The 26,280-nt window shown below is 43.3% G+C and overlaps 2 protein-coding genes across 2 annotated transcripts in view; one reads left to right on the forward strand and one right to left on the reverse strand.

Annotated features, from left to right (window-relative positions):
• Positions 1 to 14,410, forward strand: part of BUB1 (BUB1 mitotic checkpoint serine/threonine kinase) — a 51,121-nt gene extending 36,711 nt beyond the window's left edge. Inside the window, exons 18-25 of the mRNA XM_080813739.1 lie at positions 547 to 785; positions 2,137 to 2,280; positions 10,262 to 10,377; positions 10,698 to 10,859; positions 11,048 to 11,205; positions 11,302 to 11,476; positions 12,424 to 12,530; positions 14,087 to 14,410. Of these exons, the coding sequence (XP_080669865.1) occupies positions 547 to 785; positions 2,137 to 2,280; positions 10,262 to 10,377; positions 10,698 to 10,859; positions 11,048 to 11,205; positions 11,302 to 11,476; positions 12,424 to 12,530; positions 14,087 to 14,282 (1,297 nt within the window). The 3' untranslated portion in view covers positions 14,283 to 14,410. The remainder of the gene's footprint in view (positions 1 to 546; positions 786 to 2,136; positions 2,281 to 10,261; positions 10,378 to 10,697; positions 10,860 to 11,047; positions 11,206 to 11,301; positions 11,477 to 12,423; positions 12,531 to 14,086) is intronic.
• A 4,731-nt stretch (positions 14,411 to 19,141) lies between these two features.
• The window catches only part of LOC308349135 (two pore channel protein 2-like), a gene marked incomplete at its 5' end in the record, with an annotated part of 33,724 nt that continues 26,585 nt past the window's right edge, over positions 19,142 to 26,280 (reverse strand). Inside the window, 5 exons of the mRNA XM_080813660.1 lie at positions 19,142 to 20,862; positions 21,541 to 21,665; positions 21,906 to 22,019; positions 23,609 to 23,707; positions 23,856 to 24,067. Of these exons, the coding sequence (XP_080669786.1) occupies positions 20,717 to 20,862; positions 21,541 to 21,665; positions 21,906 to 22,019; positions 23,609 to 23,707; positions 23,856 to 24,067 (696 nt within the window). The 3' untranslated portion in view covers positions 19,142 to 20,716. The remainder of the gene's footprint in view (positions 20,863 to 21,540; positions 21,666 to 21,905; positions 22,020 to 23,608; positions 23,708 to 23,855; positions 24,068 to 26,280) is intronic.

Consider the following 26,280-nt stretch of genomic DNA (forward strand, 5'->3'; position numbering starts at 1 on the left):
ACGTGTCTGCAGAAGCGCCATGAAAATTGATTTGGGGATCACGAATAAGTTTTAGCATGTAGGCAAATTCACAAATATGGGATCCCTGAGTAATACACATCAACTATGTATGTGTGTATACAGAAAGAAACTGTTAGGTTGCTGGATTATGACATTTTCTATCTGTTTCAGTGCTATACAAGAAGCTGTTTTGGAATAGAGTTCAATATTCAGTCTGGATTCCCCGCTTGATGACATCTTGGGGAAATAAACCCACCCATCCCCATGTTTCCCACCAAAGAATATCCATTGTGTTTGCTTGCCTGTTTATTGACTGCGTTACCATGTCTTTGATTTTATCTCTATTCATACTGTACTGGCTATGTATTTGCATGTATTTGTTTGTCTGAAGAAAATGCTTTGATCAACTCTTTGTAAGGCAGTGTTGAAATGTCATTTATAGAATGAAAAGGAAACTGTTTCACGGGGCTTTTTCATGTGATCAAATCCAATAGACTTGTAATCATGGGTTTTGTTTCCTCTTGTCTATCCCTTTAACACATCCAGCTCAATTCAAGAGAAAAGCCCAGAACCACTGTTCCCTGCAGACATATCTTCAGCATCCTTGCTCCGTGGAAGCCAGCCTGCAGCAGGTGGCGTGCTGGCCAGTGAGGTGGCACAGAGCCTCGAGGCTTGTAAACTCACAGACACTAACCTCACCGTCGCGGAAGACCCACCGGGCACCGATGCCGGGTGCCGAGCAGAATGGACGCAGACTAGTTCACTTGAGAATGTCAATGCTTCAAGTACGAACAGATGTTCAGTCTTAATTGTGTTCCCGAATCAGGACAATAGCCTGGTAAAAGCTGTTTCGTGGAAGAAGCTCAAAGAGCAGGGACTTGAATGTCATTGAGTAGAATACAAGTTCAGACAAAACTTGCAAATTAGATCACAGTGCAGCACAACATAGCGCAGTGGAAAGGCAAATTAATTTGTTTTAATTTGAGAAAGCATCAGAATCACTACTGTTGGAGGAGGGAGTTAGAACTGGAGGGCCTCCTATGGCAGGCATTGAATTTAAGAGAGGTACCCCCATTTTACAGCCAAGTAAGCAGCTCAGGGCTTAACTCCTTTCCCCTAGTTACACGGGAACAGCCTTAGGTAGTCTTGCATCATGGTTAAGAATACAGCCTCTGGGGGCGCCTGGGTGGCTCAGTGGGTTAAAGCTGCTGCCTTCAGCTCAGGTCATGATCCCGGCATCCTGGGATCGAACCCCGTGTCGGGCTCTCTGCTCAGCAAGGAGCCTGCTTCCTCCCTTCCCTCTCTGCCTGCCTCTCTGCCTACTTGTGATCTGTCTGTCAAATAAATAAATAAAATCTAAAAAAAAAAAAAAGAAAAGAAAAGAATACAGACTCTGAAGACTGACGAGGTTCTAATCCTAGCTCCACTTTAGGCAGTCATGTGATCTTGGCCAAAATCATTTCAGTTCTCTGTGGCTCTTGTTCCTTTTCTATAGAGGGGAGGTGATGGTCCTACTTCAGAGTCTTATAAGGACCAAGTAGATTATTAAACATAAACTACTCAGAACAGGGTTCTACATACACTTAACACTAAGTAAATGTTAATCATGCTGGATTAGTCTTTGATAACTACCACTAAAAGAATTTTTATAGCATGCTAAACTGAGCAGAAACTTTATTCTTCTTTTAGAAATGATTTCTTTTTTGTGAACCCAAAGTACCTCTCATGCATGCAAATTCCTCATAGGTAATATAAGTATTGAAAGTCCTTGTATTTTGTAGATAAAAGTGGGAGATGTTAGAACTAACTGATATCCAGGTCGGCCTTTAAGACATAATTATGCTAAAGGCAGAATCTAGCAGTTCCAGGCAAGTGGAACAGGTGCTTTTGGGGTTCATTTCCTTTATCACAACTAAATATTGATCTAAATTTGTTGATCTAAAATAACAATGAACTGTGTAGAACTAGCCATTTTGATTTTTGCAAATGGTTATTATTTGAATCAATGCTCTTTTAAAGATAAGGCTTTTGAAAGCTTATTTAGTGAATGTCTCTACTTGTTTTATCTGTAGTTTCTTTGGGAAAATTCTTGGGTACTGAGTTCATTTTCTTTTTTATGTTCCCATTTCTTTTAAGACTTGACTGTTGAGAATCCATGGGATGATACGTTGATTCTCAAACTTTTATCTGGGCTTTCTAAGCCGGTGAGATCCTATCCAAATACTTATGAATGGCAGTGTAAACTTCCAGCCATCAAGCCGAAGACTGAGTTTCAACTGGGTAAGGACTATATGGGTAAAAAATTTTTAACTCTTGCTTCTATATAGGAAGTCGACGGTAATTTATGCATATGTGATTCTCCTTCTGGTACCACCCATGTACCCCACCTCCTTCAAGTAGAGAGTTATAGATTATCTGTAGTACTAAGCTGAAAACATTTTGTTAAGCCATGACAGTCAGATTTTGATTCCTGTTGGGACTATCACTTATGAAGGGCAATTTGGTAATATCTATCAAAATAAAAAATGCATAGTTTTAGACATCCGTTTTAAAGAATTTCCTGCAGATATGCTTGCATACATTCAAAATGACATATGTGCATGTAAAAACAGTAGATCGGAAACAACATAGGTGTCTTTGGGGGACTGCTTAAATAAATGAAGGGATACCTCTACAGTAAAATATAGCTTGCTCTGTACTGATAGGGAATGATGTCCAAAACATGTTATGGGGCAGACAAGTATTATATGCTGCCTTATATTTCTTAAAAGGGGGAAGATAACATATACTCAGATTCAATGCTATTTCTAGAGAACCCTTGAAGCATACTCAAAACTGAGAAAAATGGTTAACGGGGTGGATGTGAATAACACTGGAAGCAAGACTTCTTGCGGGATAATTTACACATATGCACAGGCACACACACACACACAGCTTCTCCTATTAACAGCTTGCATTAGTGTGGTACATTTGTTAAAGTTGATGAACTAGTGTTAATCCATTATTATTAACTAAAGTCCACAGTTTACATTCGGGTTCATTCTTTGTGTTGTACGGTCTGCGGGGTTTGACAAATGTATAATGACCAGCATTCATCATTACAGAATCATAAAGAGTAGTTTACCTGCCCCCCAAATCCCCTGTGTTCCATCTACTCATCAGGCCTGCCCTCTACCTAAAACCCTGACAAGCACTAATCTTTTTACTCCTGTCTCCATAGTTTTGCCTTTTCCAGAATGTCAGATAGTTGTAATGACACAGTATGCAAGCTTTTCACATTGGCTTCTTTCACTCAGCAATACACATTTAAGATTCCTCCATGTCTTTTCATGACTTGAAAGCTCTATCTTTACCATCACTGAGAAATATTCCATTGTGCACATGTACCACAGTTCATCTATTCACCTATTGAAGGACATCTTGGTTGCTTCCAAGTTTTGTAAGACTCCTATGCAGTTTTTGTGTGGACAGAAGTTTTCAAGTCATTTGGATAAATATCAAGGATATTATGATTGCTGAAACAGGGGAGCATATGTTTACTTCTGTAAGAAACCACCAAACTGCCTCCAAGTGGAGTTTGTACCGTTTTGTATTCCCATCAGCAATGAAGGCGAGCTGTTACTCCATATCCTCACCATCATCTGGTGTTGTCAGCAATTTGGGTTTTCGTCACTGTAATAGATGCGTAATAGTATTTCATTATTGTTTTTCATTTGCAATTCCCTAATTACATATGATGATGTACATTTTTTCATCTTTATTTGCCACCTGTGTATCTTTTTTGGTGAAATATGTATTCAGATCTCTTGCCCATTTTTTAAAAATCAGGTTGATTGATTTCTTAATTCTGAATTTTTCCCCCTATTTTCCTAATTGAATTTCAAGAATTTGTTGTGTATTTTGGATAATTTTTATCCGATAAGTGTTTCGAAAAGATAGTCATTCAGTCTTTGGCTTGTCTTTTCATTCAATTAACTGTGTCTTTTGCGAACAGAAGTTTTTAAATTTTGAGCAGTTTATTTCTTCCATGGACCATGTTTTGGTGTTATGTGTAAGACATCATCTGCAAACCTAAGGTCACCTAGCTATTCTCTTACCTTTTAGAGATTTTATAGTTTCATGTTTTACATTCATGTGTATGATCCATTTCGAGTTAACTTTCCCTGAAAGGTGTAAGTTCTGTGTCTAGATCCATTTTTGCATGTTGATGTCCAGCTGTTCCATCAGCATTTATTGAAAAGGCTATCCTTTCATAACTGAATTGTCTTTGCTCCTTTGTCAATGATCAGTTGACTGTATTTGCTTGGCTCTGTTTCTGGGCTCTTCTGTCCCATTGATCTATTTACCTATATCACACTGTACTGATTACAGTAGCTTTGATAGTAAGTCTTGATATTGGGTAATGTCAGTCTTCCAACATGTGCCTTTTGGCTTTCCACATAACCTTTAAAATCAGTTTGTCAATAACCACAAGATAACTTGCAGGGATTTTGATTGGAATTCCATTGAATCTATAGACCAAGTTGGGAAAACATGACATCTTGACAATATTGTGCCTTCCTCTCCATATACATGGAATATCTCTATGTAGATAATAGATAAAATCTTTGATTTTTTAAAATCAAAGTTTTATAGTTTTCCTTTTATAGATCTTATGCGTATTTTATTAGATTTATACCCAAGTTATTTCATTTTGGAGGATGCTAACATAAGTGGTATTGTGTTTTTTAAATTTCAAATTGCACTTACTAATTTCTGGTACATGAGAAAGCATTTGACTTATATATTGACCTTGTATCCTGCAACCTTGCTACAATCATGTATTAATTCAGGAGGGTTTTGTTGTTGATTCTTTGACATTTTCTGGCTAGACCATGCTGTCTTCTGTGTACAAGGACTATTTTATTTCTTCCTTCCCAATCTGTATACCTTTTATTTCATTTTTCTTGTTTTATTGCATTAGGCAGGACTTCCAGTACAATGTTGAATAGGAGTGGTGAGAGGAGAAATTCTTGCCTTGTTCCCAATCTTAGTGAGAAGACATTTATCTAGTTTCCCCTCCCCCCATTAAGTATAATGTTAGCTGTAAGTTTTTTGTAGATGTTCTTTATCAAGTTGAGAAAGTTTTCCTCTATTCCTAGTTTGCAGAAAGTTATCATGAATGGGTGTTGAATTTTATCAAACACTTTTTCTGTTTCATAGGATAACCAGGCTTGCATACCTGGATTAAATCCCAGTTGGTCATGGTAAATAATTTTTTTATACTTTTTTTGGATTTTATTTGCTAATATTTTGTTGAGGATTTTTAGATAATAAGATAATAAGAGATACTGCTCTGTAGTTTTCTTGTAGTGTTATATGTCTGGTTTTTGGTATTAGGGTAATGCTGGCCTCATAGAAGGGGTTGGGAAGTATTCATTCTGCTTCTATCCTCTGAAAGAGATTGTGGAGAATTGGTATAATTTCTTCCTTGAATATTTGGTAAAATTCACCAGTGGACCCATCTGGTCCTGGTGCTTTCTGTTTAGGAAAGCTATTAGTGATTCGATTTCTTGTCTCATATTCCTATGTGAATTTTGGTAGGGGATGTCTTTCAAGGAATTGGTCTGTTTCATGTAGATTATCAAATTTGTGGGCACAGAGTTGTTCATAGTATTCCCTTATTATCTTTTTAATTCATGGGATCTGTAGTAATGTCCTCTCTTTCATTTCTGATATTAGTATTTTATGTCCTTTCCCTTTTTTTCTTAGGTCGCCTGGTAGGGACTTAGGGGTTTTATTGATCTTTTTCAAAGAATGAACTTTTTTGTTTCATTGATATTCTTGTTGATGTCCTGTTTTCAATTTCGCTGATATGTGCTCTAGTATTTTTGGTCTTAATTGGTCAATTTTTTCTTTTTTTTTTGTTTTGTTTTGCCTGCTCTGATTATTTTTTTCTTCTGCTTACTTTGGATTTAATTTGTTCTTTTTCTAGTTTCCTAAGGTGGAAATTAAAATTATTGATTTTAGATCTTCTTTCTAATGTATGCATTTAATCCTATAAATTTCCCCCTAAGCACTGTTTTTGAGGCACCTCACAATTTTAATAAATTGTGTTTTCATTTTCTTCTAGTTCAAAATATTTTAAAATTTCTCCTAAGATTTCTTCTTTGATTGATGTGTTATTTTAACATGTGTTGTTTAATCTCCAAGTGTTTGGGGGTTTTCCAGCTATCTTTTCTGTTATCGATTACTAGTTTAATTCCACTATGGTTGGAGTACATACTTTTTATGATTTCTTTGTTTTTGTTTTGTTTTTTTAATTCAGTAAATGTGTGTTTTATGGCCCAAAATGGTCTGTCTTGGTGAGTGTTATGGAACACTCACCAAGTGAGCTTCAAAAGAATGTATAGTCTGCTGTTGTTAAATGAATTAAATGAATTATAAATGTTAATTAGATCCAATTGATTAGTGCTGCTGTTCAAGTCAGTCAAGCCCTTACTGATTTTTTGCCTGTTGGGTCTGTCAATTACTGATAAAAGAGTGTAGCAGTCTCCAGCTAGAATGGTGCATTCATCTGTTCTCCTTGCCGTTCTATCAATTTTTGTCTCAGTACTTTGATGCTCTGTTGTGAGGTAATATACATTAAGGATTATTATGCCTTTTTGGAAAATTGATTCTTTGTCATTATCTAGTGCCCATTTTTATGCCTGATAATTTTCCCTGCTCTGATGTCTGCTCTGTCTGGAATTAGTATAGCTATTCCAGCTTTCTGTTTATTAATCTTAACATGTCATATCTTCCTCCATTTTACTTCCTCCCTTTACTTTTCATCTATGTATGTCTTTATATTTAAGGTGTTTTTCTCATAGACAACATATAGCTGGGTCTTATATTTTTATCTACCATGATAGTTTCTGTTTCATTGGTATATTTAGTCTACTGATATTTGGAAAGATTACCGAGATAGCTGGATTAGTGTCTACTATATTTGTTACTGTTTTCTGTTCATTGCCCTTGTTCTTTGTTTCCTTTATTTTCTTCTCCTCTTTCTTCTTCTTTTTTTTAAGATTTTCTTAAATTTAAGAGAGAGAGATGCCCTCCATAATACCCACCACCTGGCTCACCCAACCTTCCACCACCTCCCCTCCAAAACCCTCAGTTTGTTTCTCAGAGTCCACAGTCTCTCATGATTTGTCTCCCCCTCCGATTTCCCCCAACTCCCTTCTCCTCTCCATCTCCCCATGTCCTCCGTGTTATTCCTTATGCTCCACAAATAAGCGAAACCATATGATAATTGACTCTCTCTGCTTGACTAATTTCACTCAGCATAATCTCCTCCAGTCCCGTCCAGATTGACTCTGTCTTCTCTGGTGTTAATTGAGTGTTTCTATTATTTCATTTTCCCTGTTAGCATTTCAGTTATACCTCATTTTTTTACTGTTTTTCGTAGTTGCCCCAGAGTTCGCAGTATACATTTAGAATGAATCCAGGTCCACCTTCAAAAAACACTGTAACACTTCACAGGGGATGCCAGGTACCTTATAAGAGAATATTACCGATTCTTCCCTCCTATCCCTTATAACCATCCTGTCACTCATTTCACTTATCCTAAGCTGTACTTAAATTGTAGCAATTATTGTTTGGAATAGTTATCGGTTAGATCAATTAAGAATAAGAAAAGAAAAGATTTTATCTTAATTTATTCCTTTTTCCTGCACTCTTCTGATCTGAGTTTCTTGTCTATCTCTTCATCCATCTGTCTGAAGAACTTCTTTTCACATTTCTTGCAAGTCAGGATTACTGGTGACAGATTCCCTTAATCTTTGTCTAAGCAAGTCTTTATTTCTTTACTTTTGAAGGGATAATTTCACTGGATACATAATTTTTGCTTGGTGGTTTTTCCTTTTAACACTTACTCCATTCTCTTCTTGTTTGTGTGGTTTCCAGAGAATTCAATGTCATTCTTCTTCTTGCTTCTCTCTAGGTAAGTGGTTTTATTCTGGCGCCTTTCGATATTTTTTTTCTTGTCTGATTTTCTGCAGTTTGAATACAACTTGCCTGGGTGTAGATTTTTGGCTATTTTTCCTGCCTTGTGTTCTCTGAGGTTCTTAGATCCTTGATTTAGTGTCTGTCATTAATTTTGGTAATTTCCCAACTATTATTACTCTAAATATTTTTTCTATTCCTTGTTTTCTTCTGCCTTCTAATATTCCCATTACATATATGTCACACCTATTGTAATTGTCCCCCAACTCTTGAACATTCTTTTCTATCTTCAAAAAATTTTTTTTTCCTCTTTGCAGATCAGTTTTGGAAGTTTCTGTTGACATTCTACAAGCTGACAATTCTTTTCCCAGCCATGTACAACCTATTGCAGAGGTCACCAAAGAATATCTTCGTTTCTGTCATAGTGGGGTTTTTTCCTAGCACTTCCTTTTGATTCCTTCTCAGAGTTTCTATTTGTCTGCCTACATTTCCCATCTGTTCTTGCATTTTATCCTTTTCTCATTATAGCCCTTAGCATATTAATCATAATTTTTTTAAAAATTCCTGGTCTTATAATTCTAAAACCTTTGCTATATCTGTGTCTGGCTCTGATACTTGCCTCTGTGTCTTCAAGCTGTGTTTTTTGTCTTTTAGTATGCCTTCTCATTTTTGTTAGAAGCCAGACCTGATCCACTGGGTAAAAGGAACTAAATAAAATAGGCCTCTAGTGTAAGATTTATCTGGCTTGAGATTGGGCTTTGTTTATTATTTGTTTTCAATGTAGAGGCTAAACCTTCCATTCATGTCCTTATTTCTGTCTCCCCTGTTAGCTTTGGGTTTCCCTTCAGACTTGTCCTTAAATGAAATCTGAGGTGTTAGTTGTGTCATAATCCCCCTAGTACTGGCTCCGGTGGTAGCTTCTGCTCCTGGGCTTCTGCCTGGCAAGCTGTGATTCTCTGTATCCACAGGTCTGTCTCCCCAGTTTCAGAGGCTGCAGTTTGCCCTATGACTTCAGTTCTTTAGTGGATCTTTGAAGACTTTTTGATTTTCAGTTTGGTTTTTTTTTGTCTTTTTTACTGTGGGGTGGAGAGATGACTTCTAATCTCCTTAACGTGCCAAGCTAGAAACCAGAAGTCTACTTTTTTCAAACTTGATTTTGAACACGTGGATTTTTTTTTAAATTACTTAAAATCTGTTACAACTTGATATCAGTGGTCTTTCTCCCCAAACCAAGCACGCCACTGTTATTAAAAATAGCAGGACAAGTTGAGTTTGAAGGATATTCTACAACTGATCTAATACTCCTTGGAACTGTCATGGTCACCCAAAAGAAAAGTTTGAAACTGTTACAGTTTAGTGGAGGAGACCAAGGGGACCTGATGGATTTGTCCTGAAACATTAAGGAAAAACTAGTGAAATCCAGAGAAAGGGTGGGTTTAGGAACCTATCATTGTGTGTTCTATCTTTGGGACAAAGGCACCATGGTTATTAAATGCTAACAGTAAAGAAAACTGGGTGCAGAGCAAACAGAAACTCTACTGTCTTTGTAACTCTTCAATAGATTAAAAACTATTCTTTTTTATTATTATTATTTATTTGACAGAGAGAGACACTGCAAGAGAGGGAACACAATCAGGGGGAGTGGGAGAGGGAGAAGCAGGCTTCCTGCCAAGCAGGGAGCCTGATATGGGGCTCAAACCCAGGACCCTGGGAACATGACCTCAGTCCAAGGCAGCCACTTAATGACTGAGCCACCCAGGCGCCCCAATTGAAAACTCTTCTAAAATAAAATTTTTACATGAATAAAAAATTGTAATTATTCTACTAAAAATATTGGTGCAATTATACATTGCCCTCTTTACCCAGGTGTAAAATACTTGAGGTTTCCGAAGGCATACGGTAGAGCTTTGTACAGCACTTTACAGAGGATCTTTGTGTGTGCTTTCGAACATCACAACAGTCTTGGCAGGCAGACAGTGCAGGCATTATGCCTTTGATATGAGATTGTTGGTGAAGAGAGGATGTCTGCCCCGTTCCTGCCATTCAGTGGCAGGCCTGGCACCCAGCAGTGCTGCTCCTATTCCCCTGACCCATCATTTACCAAGGGGAGCTGTTTTGTAGCAGGTGTTTAACTCGTTTAAGAAGAAAAATATCTCCGGAGGGAGCTATGTCCATTTGTATTTATTAAAGCAAGTGAACACCAAGAAAATCCTACAAATACAAAATTTACCAGAAATAATGTTTTCAGCCCTTTTTTTTTTTTTTTTTTCATTTTGACTCATCTGTCTTCCAGGTTCCTTGCTGGTCTATGTCGATCACCTTCTTGGAGAAGGGGCCTTTGCCCAGGTCTATGAAGTTACCCATGGAGAGGTGAATGATACCAAAAATAAACAGAAATTCGTTTTAAAGGTAAATAATCTGAGGGCTTCATTGTATAGTATAGAAATGAATTTTAGAGCTCGAGTTTGTCAGCCTCTTTTTTCTTTTTCAAGACAATGGTGATTTCACTGAGGTCTATAGTCCACGATTAAGAAACAAAAGCCATATGGCAAGGATTTAGAAGGGCCTTGCCACAGAAATGATCTCACAGCAAGTCGCATACTTGAGCAACAGTCCCTAGCTTGTCATCAGTTTCTACCCCACATTCTTTATTGGGGTGGAAGTTGCTTTCTGACTATCATTTTCCAGAACGTGAGGCTAGATGTGAATGTCGCACACCTGATTTGCAGGTCCAGAAGCCCGCCAACCCCTGGGAGTTCTACATCGGGACCCAGCTGATGGAGAGACTGAAGCCAAGCATGCGACACATGTTCATCAAATTCTATTCCGCCCACTTCTTCCAGAACGGCAGTGTATTAGTAGGGGATCTCTACAGCTACGGCACGTTGCTAGTAAGTGTATTCATCGTGATGATGCGAACAGGAGCTTGAAGACCATTGTTGGCTGGTGCCTGGCATGTACCTTCTGTAGTTGGAGCTTCTATTGGAGTGGTGGGTGAGGGGTGAGAGCAGAGCTCTTGACTCGAAAGCTCCTCCATCCCGGGCGACCAGTTCAGGATTCCCCTCTGTGTTCTTTCTAGAATGCTATTAACCTCTATAAAAACACCCCAGAAAAAGTGATGCCGCAAGCTCTGGTCCTGTCCTTCGCGATCAGAATGCTCTGCATGATTCAGCAAGTGCACGACTGTGAAATTATTCATGGAGACATTAAGCCCGACAATTTCATACTGGGAAACAGGCAAGTGTTGCACTTTGTACGCAGTTCTTACTGTGTCCCTCGCAGCCTTTCCTTATTTGTGCTCATGCTGCCTGGCCCTTGTTTGTATTAATACAGATTTTTGGAACAGGACGGTGATGACGATGATGTATCCGCTGGCTTGGCGCTGATTGACCTGGGTCAGAGTATAGACATGAAACTTTTTCCGAAAGGAACAACATTTACAGCAAAGTGTGAGACCTCTGGTTTTCAGTGCATCGAGATGCTCAGCAACAAGCCGTGGAACTACCAGGTATGGAACTCAAGGGAGAGCTTTGAAAATCGTTTATTTTGCTTGCTATATATTTATTTATTTATTTATTTTTTAAAAGATTTTATTTATTTATTTGACAGACAGATCACAAGTAGGCAGAGAGGCAGGCAGAGAGAGAGGAGGGAGCAGGCCCCCCGCCGAGCAGAGAGCCCGATGCGGGGCTCGATCCCAGGATGCCGGGATCATGACCCGAGGCGAAGGCAGCGGCTCCAACCCACTGAGCCACCCAGGCGCCCCTGCTTGCTATATTTTTAAAATGAACTTAGGGATCTCATTAGTTTGAACCTATCTCATCATCATCTGTTCTTGGACTTAAGACCATGCTCAAGTGTTGTTTTCAGCGATGGACACACCCTATAACTAGAGGCTTCTGAGTGCAGGTGGAGGCCAACCACCAGAGTCCAGGGGAGGGAGGGAGAGGACTTCTAAGCTGTCCATGTGCAAGAGGGGTTGGAGTGCTGTGTTTGCCTCTGGACAGCAAAATGGAGGACTTGAGAAGGACGTGGTATCTCCAGAAGAACCACTTTAAAGGGGCTGCCTCCAGCAAAGCCCAGACAGACATTCAGCTGGGTGTACCAGCGGGGCCCTGAACAAATGGCTTCCCAAAATGACTTAAAAGTAAAATCCTGGGGCGCCTGGGTGGCTCAGTGGGTTAAAGCCTCTGCCTTCGGCTCAGGTCATGATCCCAGGGTCCTGGGATCGAGCCCCGCATTGGGTTCTCTGCTCAGCGGGGAGCCTGCTTCCTCCTCTCTCGCTCTGTCTGCCTCTCTGCCTACTTGTGATCTCTGTCTGTCAAATAAATAAATAAAACCTTTAAAAAAAAAAAAAAAAGTAAAATCCTGTGATGATTTAACTAGCTGCCAAAGTAGAGACCTCCTGATATGTAGTTACTGTTCTAGTCATGGATACCTAGATTTTCTTTATAGATTGATTACTTCGGAGTTGCTGCAACAGTGTACTGCATGCTTTTCGGCACTTACATGAAAGTGAGAAATGAAGGAGGCATCTGGAAGCCGGAAGGTCTTTTTAGGAGGTGAGAATTGGTGTTGGAGCTACAGTGGGAGGGCATACACAGTAGAATGCTGGGTTCTATCTGGTAGAAAATGGGGTCTCGGTCATGGCCTGGAAACCCCCCTGCCTTGGGGTAGACACAGCACAGCCAGCGAGTTGCACATCCAGCAAGTCACACAGCTGGGCAACTGCAGCTTCCTGGGAGTGGGGGCAGCCGACGCCCACCCAGACCCAGTGGAAGCGGGCAGAGGGGCGGGCCTCCGTACACAGGCAACAGTTTCTCCTTACCCTTCAGAGAAATCACCTATTCTCACTGAACCATCGATTTTTATTTGTTTTCTTGCCTTTATAAATGGGAATCGTGCTGAGCATACTGTCCTAAGAAGTGTCTTCTAAGAAGCGAAGGAAATCATGTATGAGAAAGAATGTGACTTGTCGATTGTAAAGTAACGTGACAGGGCAGCTGGCTGTCCCAGGGCAAGATTTTAAGGTCCATCCCTATGTGACTCTAGTTTTTGTAAGACTGTTTTCTCATCTATAAGATGGTAGTGAAAATTAACGACTAGGCTAGAACTCTTCCTGTCAGCGCAGATGGCTCTTAACTCTATGTCACGTGAGTGAGCTATTGGAGTGTGTTTGCTACATGCATGTTCATGGTATCACTTATACTTTTGTTAACTTTTTTTTAACATATGTAGAAGCATACACTCACCTTTAGTGTCCAAAAAGCCTAATGGAGTTTTACATGTTTATATCTTGAGGAAATTTAAGCTGGGACTCCCCGGACCCCTCGTGTACACACCCACCCACCACAACCAAAAAAAAAAAAAGCTGTTGGCAGTAATTTTACAAAATGTATCATCAGTATAAAAATAAGATTAGATTCAGACCCTGAAGGAAAACTTAGAACAGCTATGATTTATTCTGCCTCATGAGTCATCAAATTTAGCAAATACTTTATTCCTTCACTTGCTCCTAATCAAAGGACCAGAGAATTGTTCAGAAGGCTTCTGTCTCTGACCACCAGTGCCCTCAGCAGGCCTGAGAGTAATGGGCTGAATTTAGCTGTGTTCTGCTCTGTCCCCAGTGCCTTATCTCTATGCCGTGGGGGTCTTGCAGTTCATTCTCAAGCTCCCAGGAGCTGGAACTCTGACCCTGAGCTCTGTCCTGAGCTCTAGTCCAGCCTGTCTCCCTGGTCCTGGTACATACGCCATTGGGCTCATCTGAACCATTCAGCCAGCTTCTCAGATGCTGACGGTATGGGATGTAAATCTAGCCAAAAACTGATTTTCTAAAAAATAAATAAATAAAAGAGAAAGTTCTTCCACTGAAGATCTATCACTACACTAAGACTGCTTAAGTCCTGTTTTGGAGTAAAGTGTGTCTAAGACATTTAGTTGGATCTTTAGTTCCTCTTACTTGTAATAGATTCAGCATTCTGGTGCTTGATGCATTGGCTTGTGTGCAGGTGAAGTTCTGTTCAGCTGTCCAAGCATGTGGAAGCCGGAGGCAGGAGTGAGTTTGCCTGGCGTGTTGGACACTACAGTTTACCTTATATTTTATGCATTGTGTCTCCAGGCTACCTCATCTGGACATGTGGAGTGAGTTCTTTCACATCATGTTGAATATTCCCGATTGTCATCATCTTCCATCTTTGGATTTGTTAAGGCAAAAACTGAAGAAAATATTTCAACAACACTATACAAACAAGATTAAGACCCTACGTAATAGGCTAATCGTACTGCTCTTAGAATATAAGCGTTCTCGAAAATAAAATACGGACATTTCCTTAAAAATCACTTCATAAATGCTGGCCTGCTCACTCTGATCCTTAAGGTTTTCCATATTTCTTGTTTATGTAAATGTTTCTTAAAAATAAAGTTCACAAAATATGTCTAGGTGACTTGGTTGTTATAAATATTTCATCAAAGTGTACAACCTGGTAAGGCACCCCCACATTGCAGGTAATGGGGCGCCTCTTGGGATGCAGGCATTCAGAATAATTTGGATTCAAACATTCTCTAAAAACACTTTTAAACACTCTCCTGTTCCCCCTTAAGCCAAAAAAGGGGTAAGACAGCTTTTTTCTAAGGTGAGGGTTTTTATTTGTATATAATAAACAAAAATTCTCCAAAGATACTCACAGGATTTCAAGTTTTTGTGGATAAAATTTGCGTGTTCTTTTTGTTTTTTAAGGTTTATTTAGTTATTTGAGAGATAAGTTGGGGGAGGGGCAGAGCGAAAGAGAATCCTTATGCAGACACCCTGCTGAGTAAGGACCCCCACACACACACAGGGCTCCATCCTAGGACCCTGAATCATGAGCTGAGCCAAAATCAAGTCAGGGACTTCACCAACTGAGTCCCCCAGGCACCCCGAAATTTGTCTCTTATTGACCATTCTGCAGTGCTATCCCTGGGAAATATAACAGGTATAAACCTTAAGCTTCTTTATTTTTTAAAAGTACCACTCAAAGGAATATCTCCCATCTTGAAAATAGTTTTACAAACTGTATAAATCATTAATTACCTCTACAATTATAGCAGCCAACTTAGCATTTATTGACTTTTAAAGCTGGAAGGGTCTTCATTTCTCCACCCCTCCCTCCTTTCCTTAGCATTATGTTGAAAAGAAATCTGAGGTGACACCCAGTTCAAGAGCACAGAGCGAACTACTTCGTCCTCCCACCCTTAGCTCCCAGCCACCCAGGTACCTGTTCCAGGAGCAATCGTGGCTCACTTTGTTTTTAATCTTTCAAAAATGATTCTATGCATATTTCCGTATATTTTTCATACCACTGGCATAATTGTGTTTTTTTTTAATTTAATGTATGGGGTATATTTACATGTAGGATGGTCTCATTTTTATTAATGGCACTGTAATCTTTCATTATATGCTGTATCTGTAAATTCCTAGAAACAAATTACAAGGTCAAAGGTTGATGCATTTTAAATATTATGTTAGTGGGCACCTGGGTGCCTCAGTTGATTAAGCGTTTTCCTTCCACTCAGGTCATGATTCCAAGGTCCTGGGATTGAGCCCCACATCAGGCTCCCTGCTCAGCAGGGAGCCTGCTTCTCCCTCTCCCTCTGCCTGCTGTTCCCCTGCTTGTGCTTTCTCTCTCAAATAAATAAATAAAATCTTAAAAGAAAAACCAGAAAAAAGGTCCTCTAATTTTTTGATACTAGTACTGATTTAAATACTTAGGACTAAGCTTTTGGTTGCTTAAATCAAATTAGATCTAATTTTTTCCTATTTTTCCTAGCTGGTAGTTTGAATATATGAAGGCTGTTGGTTTCTGTAAAAAAAAAAACAAAAAACAAACAAACAAACAAAACGTTTTTCAGACAATTCTTTTGAAGTTCCCCAGTAATAGTCTTCAGTATGAAAACCCTGTGTATGTCTTTGACAGTTTTTCACTGCTGATTTTCCTCTTGCTGGCTATTGAGAAGAGGGCTGAGCTCCGGTGGCAGCGGGCCTTCCCCTACCGCCCACCTCCTGCTTTAGAGGGAGCTCTTCTCCCATTGACCCAGTAAGCTCACAACTGGCCTGAGGGAGACATGTTTCATCATGTTGGAGAAGCACCCGTCCATTGCTTCTTATAAACGTGAATTATGACACGTTTCTAGTTTTCTTGCCCATCTTCCCATATTTACCCAAAGTGTCAAAATAACCAAGTACTGATAAAGCCAAGTTTGTGGGGTTTTTTTTTTTTTTTTTCTTTTGAAAATGACTGTTTTGGGGCACCTGGGTGGCTCAGTGGTTTAAGCCTCTGCCTTCGGCTCAGGTCATGATCCCAGGGTCCTGGGATCAAAACCCGCATCAGGCTCTCTACTCAGCGAGGAGCCTGCTTCCCCCTCTCTCTCTGCCTGCCTCTCTGCCTACTTGTGATCTCTGTCTGTCAAATAAATAAATAAAATCCTTTAAAAAAAAAAAAAGAAAGAAAGAAAATGACTGTTTTCAGGGGAAAGCAAGACAAAAGAAGATAAGGCTGCTGTTTGCTAACCTAAGAGCAAAGTGTGTCCACCCCTGAAAGGCAGCTGGGGGTGCCTTCAGTCTTGGGCAGGGAGGACACTTGGTGGTCTGGCCCCTGTTGACATGCCCTTTGTTCCCACCAACCCATTCACTATTACTGGATCTCCAGCTTCGATCACACTCCCGATACCCTCCGTGTTATTCACACCAACAAACTCAGCCTGACCACGGTGTCGTCCCAGCACTGCTGTTGCCCATCTGGTGTCTGATCTATGCCAAGGGCTTTACTTAAATAAACTTCACAGTCTCATTTCCTAGCAACAGCCTTTTCTCCAGGGAGAAAGGCTCCATCTGAACAAAGTAAGTTACTATAAGCATTTCAGCCAAATAGTCTTTTTTTTTTTTTGATCCATTACCTGGTACAAATTATAGCAATCATCTTTAATTACAAACTAGTTGTCTGCATTGCACACCCACCCACCCAATGTTTATCTGCACAAGGAAAAAAGCTCTAACCAAAGGACAGCTGAAATGTATGCATGAGAAGTCAGCATTGGGAGGGAGGAAACGCAGCTCACGCCAGTAACGACCCTGAAGCTTCCCCAAGGACAGAGCTGGGTCTTATCCATCCGTGTCCCCTGAAAAGCTGAGCAGGGGTACAGGTCATGCTAAGTGCTCCGACATTGGCTAGACTCAGCGTGGGTTCAGATTTAATATCTACCTCGGGTCAAGGCATCTCCTATTCATTCTTGGTCCCAGACTCCACGTTCTAAGTTCTAGCTAAGAATCAGTCCGGTCCCGACTCCTATCAGTACCTTTTCCCTGTGGATCACATGTGTGGTCTAAGGCAATGATTCTAAAACTGACTTTTCTAAAGACTAAGGACCTGCAAGTGTAACTCCTGCTTCTCAGAAGTAAGAGCTCTTAAATAGCTGGGCATTTGGCACAGTCTCTAAGGACACCCACAAGCTATTACTACCCCACACCTTCCTCTGCCACTAATCCTAGGACTCCTCATTCTTGGTCTTCCATTTTCCTCATTCCTGGAGTCAATCCATCTGTCCATCGGTTCCATTCTGGAATGTTTCAGACGAACCCATTTCTGGACTGGCCTGGCTGTAAGCAGGCTAAGGTGCTGTAAGAGAGGACCACCCCCCCACCCCGCCCCAACACACACACAGTAGCTTAGAGAAGACAAGTGATTAAAGTCTCCTGTTACGGTCTGGGGGTAAGTGACACTGTGCTGGCACTGACTCTGCCACCCTCCACAGAAGGCTTCCAGGACGTTCTGATTGTTGCCATTCTCAGTCAAGAAGTGGAGAAGATGGAGAGACTGCTCCTGAGGGCAGGGCCTGTAAAGTGCAGACCTGGGTTGGGCTCACAGTCCAAGGGGCTGACACAATCATGTTGCCCTTCCTCCTGCCGGGGAGACAGGAATAAAGTGGCCGGCTGGGGGACCATGTGCCAAAACGTGAGGGTGACACGTTCACTGAAAGGTGGAAGAAAGACCCAGAGAAAGGTGCCAATGGCACGAACTCTTGTTAGTGCTTCCTCTGAGATTGTTTCCTTGAAGGGGTTAGGGGAGCCCCCTGGTGGCCATGGGGGCTGCTGCACGTCAGTAGTAATTGGCTCCAGTCTCTCCCACCCAAAGGCTGATCCGTTAAGAAAATTACAAGAGGGCGCCTGGATGGCTCAGTTGGTTAAGCCACTGCCTTCAGCTCAGGTCATGATCCTGGCGTCCCAGGACTGAGTCCCACATTGGGCTCCCAGCTCTGCAGGGAGTTTGCTTCGCCCTCTGACCTTCTCCCTTCTCATGCCTTCTCTCTTTCTTTCTCAAATAAAAAATTAATTAAAAAATCTTTATAAAAGAAAATTACAAGACAGGGTTCACTCTGTTACCGTTTAATGTTGAACAGGTGGAACAATATATAGGTCCACCAATACAAGTTTTCAATCAATCACGAAACATACTGATGGTATGCAACACTTGGCAGCATTTTGTGTGTGTGTATATATACAAACACATGTATATCAAGATGAAAAATACTAAGTGAAAAAAGGCTCTTGAACTATATATACAAAAATGTCATGACATCCCACTTAGGATAAAAAATGCAATTATAGTTGACCCTTGAACATGAGCTTGAACTCATAAGCAGGTCCACTTATATATGGATTTTTTTAAAATTACAGAACTGTAAATGGATTTTCTCTTCCTTATGACTTAATTAACATTTTATTTTCTCTAGCTTTATCATAAGAATATAGTATATAATATACATTACATGTAAATTACATGTTAATCAGATGTTCTGTTACTGGTAAGGCTTTTCTGGTCAACAGTAGTCTGTTAGCAAAGTTTTGGGGGGAGTCAAAAGTGATATGCAGATTTCTGACTGTGCTGGGATCAGCGCCCCTATCCCCCCACCCCGTGTTGTGCAAGGGTCCGCTGCACATTCATGACAGACATGACTATAAATGGGTAGGTGTGTTTCCAGAAGGACAAACAAGAAACTCAGCATCACCACTGGGAAGGGGGCTTCACATCGTGCGTGGAAGAATAAAGGGGAGGTGGGCGTCAGGAGAAGGAAGAATACAGAGCAACTTCTGACTTTTTACTATATTTCTGTGTTGAGTTTTTTGTTTATTTTTTTTTTTACAATGACTGCATAGTTTCTCACTTAAAAATGCCCAGCACGTGTTCAAGTTAAAAAAATTAAGTTGCCACTGGGTACACTGAGCGTATAATATTTAGTATAACAATACATGTTAGGTATACGAAGAAATAAGAGCAGTCCAGAGGGCAGCAGGACTCCATAAACCCCATAAGATGGGGGGTCATCCACATCCCACCTTCCGAGGATCATCATGGTAACAGAATTCTAAAGCAGCAATGCTGGATACCAGGTGTGGCTTTGAACCCGGAACAGCAGTCTGTGAGAGCAAGCACCAAAGGGCCAGGGTTGGCATCCTTCTGCCCAAGCTCCTCCTTCAGCCCCCCAGGCTTGGGGGGAGGTACCATCCATCCCAATTGCCGCGGGGCAAAAGGGGCACACAGGCATGACGGGGCATGGTCCGTGGGGAGCCGGGGTATGATGCCAGATGATCTGGCCCCAGAGGCCGTGCCCAAAACTTTGACTTTGCTCCTACACCAGAGGTCACCTTCAGAACCGAGGAAAAGGTGGCCCTCCCAAGCTAGCTTCCGCTGTCACCCTGATGGGACACATGACTCAGGCCTCCCTGCACTCGGAGACCTCAGGTCATGGACCCCTGCCTTACAGTGGGTCCCATTGGGGGGGTACAGAGGAATGAGGAATAAGGAGTTACACCCTGACAACTCGCTCAAAATGCAATTGCGAGGTACAGTAGCCAGATTCGTAGAGTCGGAAGGAAAGTAGAACAGTGCCTGCCGGGGCCTGGGGGAGGAGGGAACAGGCAGCGATGGTTGACGGGTTACAGTTCCATCGGGGATGACAAAAAGTTCTGGAGATCTGTCGCGCAACAACATGAATATACTTAAAACGATGGAACTATACGCTTAGAATTGGTTACGATGGTGACTTCTTTGTTACGAGTATTTTCCACAATTAAAAATTTTGTTAATAAAATGAGTTTAATTTCCCAAAAGAAGTGTGTCACTGCATTGGGAGATCTCCAGCTGGGGAAAGTGACCTCAAAGAGCAATTTACTCAAAATCTTGCTATCATTGTAATTTAACGAAAGCTTTGAGAGCCTTTCCCAGAAAGGGAGGCAATTGTGACAGAATTTTATTTTCACATTCGTGTTTTTCTTCATTTTGAATAAACACTGCATTTAAGAGCTGCTATACTAGATATAGTCTTTTACCATATTTAAATATTCAGAAGTCATTCACATAACACTGTAGCATAGGATTTAATAGGATAGCAAAATATCATATAAAAATAAATGAAAAGCTTCCATATCCCCACCGAAAGGACTTCACACACGTGTGTGCATGTGTATGATAAGTGCTCCTCATAATCTCTTCATAGGTCTTCCCCTCCTTACTGCTCTGACCAGACCCCAGAGCCACCCCAGGCGGGACACTCAGGGGCAGCCTCTCCAGCACTTTCCGCTGACCGCTCAGGCAGGCGCCGCCGAAGCGCAGGCGGGTCACGGCACAGAGACAACTTGGGCTGGGAAAACCATCTCCAGACCGGACATGATGGCCGCTGAGCTTGGCTTCCGGGTGTGGACTCTTCCAGCCCAGAATCACGCACTGTTTTCAAAATTGGGAACCTTGGGGTATATGTCACTGGGCGAGAAGTTCAGAATCTCATCCAAGGGTGGGCCTTCATCCTCCGGAGCAATTTCGGACTCGAACATCTGCTGTAGCAGGGCGTCCACGGTCCTGTACTCTAGGACAAAGGAGAAAGGCGGGCACGTGGGCTTGCACATGCTGGGGTCGGAGGGAGCAGAGCCCAGCCCGAGCAGAGCTAGGCTTTCTGGAAGGATGGCCCCTGAGCCAAAGACAATGCTCTAAGCATGGCTAGCCAAACAGTCTTCGAAAGAAAGGATGAGGAAGTCAGAAAAGAATCGCTCATCTCTGCTGGCCCAGACTCCATGGAGATCTGCAGCCATGGAAGGTTCTAAAGACCAAAGAGCAGGTCTTCCCTGAAGGACGGAGGGGGGGGTGACACCTGGCAGGGGTGTCCTGCTCCTGCCACTGTTCCTGCAATCTATGCTGTGCTCCTCCTTCTGGGTTTAGTGCAGGTGCCCCGGCCAAAGCCCAAAGTGACAGTCGGTTGCTCTGGGTTACTCAGCCAATATGGTAAATAAAGTAATTAAAGTTGGGAAGGGCTCCCATGCCCTGAACACGTAGTGAGGCCCTGGGGATACCATGGGAGGCAAAAAGACAGGGCCCAGCACACATGGAGCTGCAAGTCTACAAGGAAGACCGACGGCGACCAAACTGTCGCTCAATGACAAATGGCATGCAGCTGGCACGGCAGGTCAGATTTGCATTCTGGAAATACCTCACCGGCTGCAGTGAGGAGCATGGATTGGAAGAAGTTTTGCACTGGGTTAAAACTTACTTTTTGATGCAATTCTGAAGTACAATCCTTTTAAGGCCTTCCTTTTGTTGTCTCCATCATCCCCACTAAAGCCACCGTCCTTGGCGTCCATGTTATCAACAAGCTTCCCATCGTGCATTTCTTCTCTTCAAGGAAGAACAGACATGAAACAGGGTCAGGTCCCTCAGCTGAGTCCCTTATGCGTCCTACCAGCCATGGCCCCGTGTCCCCATCCAGTCACATCCAGGGCTCTCCTCTGGTCAGGGAGGGTCCCTGAGAACCGGCGCACAGGCCCACGCTGGACGCCACGGGGCACTGAGGGAGTGAACATGGCCGGTCCTCTTCCAAAAGTCTGTGAGCGACACCAAGGGGAACACACTACTTACTCTTGGATTCCCACTCCGAGCTCTTGAATCTTCCTCTCGATGGCAGTTTCGACTTCACTTTTTTCTAAGGAGTATGCCACAAAAAACGCCTCCAGGATGAACGCTATGAAAATACTGAGAAAGAGTGAGAGGTAGAGGGTGTGGGCCGTGGTCCAGGTGACATGAAATCCTGGTTCCAAAGAGTGTCTGAGCCTAAATAAAACGGCAGCCCATTGCTGTCAAGACAATACAACGTGGAAGGGAGAAATGACAGACACAACACTTGTCAAGGACTGGACCCAATTTTCATTCATTTGGAAAAATCATTCTTCTTTTATAACCTATTTAAACAGTGAATATTAAAAAGAAACTATAGTTTCTTTCTAGGGGAAGCTTAAGCCAAATAATTGTTGAATTATTTCTCTGTGAATATCTCAAGTTTCTGCACAGCCTGGTGGGCTGAGCAAAGGCAGAGAGGGACAACTTAGGGATGTCTGTCTACGGAGACATCCCAAGATGTACAGCTCAGCGATGCTTCCCCTGCCCCCGACTCAGGCCAGGATAACAAAGATAAAAAGCTCACCTTGCCCTCCCTGGGGATCTGCTTACATTCCAGGTGAAACTAAGGTCTCTCCCCCCCCACACACACACAGGGGAGGACGGACAGGCCCAGCAGCTCTCTCTAAGATCAGTTTCCTTCTCTTGGGGTTCCCTCCTGCACTCCCCCTCCAGCTGGTACACGCCACACTGCTCAGTGGGGATCAAGGTTCGAAGGTTCAGGAAACTGACAGGAGAGGGGCAGAAATATCCCTGTCCCTGCTGGTCCCAGGGCTCCGGCAACCTCTGTAGGTGCCACCTAGAGAGGCGCTTCTCTCTTGCTCCTTCTACGTCTCCCGTTGAGGTTGTGTAAGGACAAGCAGGCCTGTCGGAGCTACCCATGGGCTTTCTTCCTTTCCCCTCCCTCAGCCAGGATTCTTGAGTCCTTCTGGAACCAAAGTCAGTACGGTGGTGGCTGGCCACCGCGGACCTGGTGTGACAAGAAAGGCACGGGTGCTGGGCTGCCACTCCCCCCCCAAAATGGCAGGCCCAAAGCTGTGAGAGGGGTATGACAACCAGAAAACCTCTCTGGAGAGCAGTCCAGCCTTCGAGGGGACCCAGGCTCAGGTCCCACGAGGCACGAAGGAGCTAGAATCAGAGATATAGGACTATTCTATAGTCCTATTTATAATCTTTTATTTTATAGATTATCTTATAATCTTTTACGCCCTTTTATGCCCTTTCCAGTGGTGGGATGTCACGGTGGCTCTCAAACAGCAACTGAGGCCTCTCCTGGAAGAGGGGCCAGGCCAGAGCAGTTCCATCCTACCTGCAAGGACAGGGAGGGACCAGAGTGGGACAACTGGGGAACCGACTGGGAGGCTCTGAGAAGCCAGCAGATGGCTGGATTTCTGCAGAGGAGGAACGGTATGCTCGAGGGATGCGGTCTGGGTGGGGAAGGGGAGGGACACTGGCCGGGGCGCCAGGGTCCTTCTGACCCAAACAACTTAGGAGACTGGGAGACGTGTATTCTGGTACAGATGTGCACTAGCAGACAGTGATAAACACAAGTGTGAAGGAAAGTCAGACTCCTCCCTTGCAGGCCCGCCCACAGCGCACATCAGGTGGCTGGAACAAGGGAGAGGGGAGGAGACCTGGACTTGCCAACCCGGCCAGAATCAACTCACTTAACGATGAGAATGACGACCACAACGTGGAAGCTGATGAAGTACAGCTTGGCCGCCTGGTGAGTCACGAGGGCAAAGCCACCTGCGAGGAGTACGCAGCTAAGGAGACAAGCTTTCGGGGAGCTCAGCAGGGTTCCCTGGGTGCTCCTGGAAGTCCCTCCCGGCACCTCTCCCTCCCACCCCAGCCCAGCGAGCAGGCAGTCTTGGGGGGGGGTCCCATGCCTTCGTGGAAAGGATATTGTGCCACTGGTTAACCACCGTGAGCTCCATGAGCACGATGAACGAGGAGGCCAGGTCATTGAAGTTATTCTTGCAGTACCTGTCTCGGGCAAACGCTGAGTCTTTCAAGGCTGGATTCCCACATACCAGAGCATCGGGGGTGGTGAAATTCGGGTCAAAGAACCGGACTTTGCCATGGAATGCTTCCATCCCGATGATAGCGAACACATAGTAGACCACCTGCAATGGGCAGCCCTGGTCAGCAGGGGGCGCACGGAGCTGCAGCGTCTCAGCACGGGGCCAGGAGGCTGCAGGAGAGACCGGAGGACTGCGGACAGACATGGGTCCCCCCTGCAGAAAGGGGGGCTACTCTGATTCCGGGGTGACTGCTCTCCCCAACCCAGGCCCGAGCGGTGTCAGGGTGGGGCAGGGTGGACGCCAAGGAATGTAGGACAGGGCCAGCAGGACCACACCGCGACCCCTCCCATGGGCTTACAGAGTCAAAAACGAAGCTGCTGGGCATGTTAGTGGCTTAAATACTCAATAAACCTAATGGTTGGTCCTCTAGGAAAACAATAATAAAGTTGTGTCTTTACCCTGTTTTTTTAAAGGAAAATAAATTCCAAAAGAACCATAGGGTCAAATGTAAAAAAAAACAAAAAATGAAGGAACTGGAAAAAAATTTTTTTTGAGTAGGAAAAGGCCCCACTAAGCATGATTATAAAAAAATAAAAGATTATAAGATAATCTATAAAATAAAAGATTATAAATAGGACTATAGAATTTATTTAAATTTTTATAAAGCCCCCAAAATATACAACAAAAATCCTCTACATAGGGGGAAAAAAAACCTTCAAAAAACAAAAACAAACAAACAAAAAACAAGGGACAGAGAAGGAAAAGTAATTCCACTATAAACTACTTACCAACAGCCTATTTCCTTAATTGGCAAAACACTTTTGCAAATTGTATTTAAAAATGAACAGAAGAATGGACCAAGGATACGAATACGCAGTTTACCGAAAAATAAGGGAAAGTGCCCAAAAGAGCATGGAGAAGGCACTCCGCCTCGTGAAACATGACAGAAGCACACGTCAGAGCAGCACAGTGCCATTCTGTCCCCTGTCAGACTGGAGGACGGGACAGTGATTCGCAAACCCCAGCTGCGAGGAGGGCAGAGGAACAGGCTGGGACACACTGTCGTTGGGGAAACACAGGGAGCACGCCTTCGGAAGGCCACGTGCCACCATCCACCCAAGGTCTGAACACATTTCCGCTTCAACCTAGCAGTGCTGTGCCCGGGGATACACCCAGTGGGAACAGAAGCACTAAGATACAGGTCCAAGAACGGCCCTGCCCATGTCCCTTGTGATGGCGAAAAGGTGGGAGCACCCGGTGGTCTGTCCATCGAGGGGCTGGTCGGATGTGTCCTGGAATCTTCCCTCCTTGGAACACTTTTTTTTTTTTAAGATTTTATTTGTCAGAGAGAGAGAGCGAGCACAAGCAGGGGGAGCGGCAGGCAGAAGGAGAGGGGGAAGCAGGCTCCCCGCCTGAGCAAGAAGCCCGCCGCAGGACCTGAGCCGAAGGCAGACCCTTAACCGACTGAGCCAGCCAGGTGTCCCCGTGGGACACCTTTAATCACAGCAGAGCTGACATGATGCGTGTGTCCTCCAGGACATATGACAAAGATATCAGGTGGAGGAAAGTCAGGCAACATTTTGTGTGGATTCTTCCATCTGACTAAAGAATAAACCAGACACATACAGACACATCTGGGATGTACTTGTCGTACACAGAGAGATATTCAGAAAGAGTAACAAGAATCTTTTAATAATAGTTGTCTCTGGGAAAGATTCATGTGGGGAATGGAAATGGGACACCTGAAGTCAGCCTTCCATTGTTTGGTAGAATAGCATTTCTTACCGTGATAACAGAAAAGCAAAGCGAGGACCCTGTGGCGGTGTGACCAGGGGTATCTGAGCCCCCTCATTCACGGCATGGGACCCCTCTGGAGTGGGAGCCCCCAGGCCCCTCGCAGCCCTGGGTGGCCGTGTTCTCACTGCTGGGGATCTGAGGGGCAGGCAGGCTTCAGCCACAAGCCGAACAAAGGAGGATCTGAGGCCGGGGTAGGGGACGGACAGCCATGAGCCAGAAGGGGCCTACGCCCCTGAGAAGCACCTGCTGGCCAGGCAGACCCACCTGGACCGTGGGTGACAAAGAGACCACGACTGAGTGAGCCCACTGAAGTCATGGTGTCTATTGCTGTAGCCGTGAACCTTAGCTGGCATACACCCGGTGTTTCCAGACACTGGATATTTCTAAACAGGCCCACAAGACACCAGGGAGTCTCATTTACTTCATCTCCCTTTCTTTTCCTCACTTCAAAGAAGGCTTCCTGAGAGCTGCCGAAAATGAACATCTCACCACTTGTTCACGCAGAACGGCCACAAGCG

Source organism: Martes martes (genome assembly GCF_963455335.1).
Source record: "Martes martes genome assembly, chromosome: 9".
Taxonomy (NCBI): domain Eukaryota; kingdom Metazoa; phylum Chordata; class Mammalia; order Carnivora; family Mustelidae; genus Martes; species Martes martes.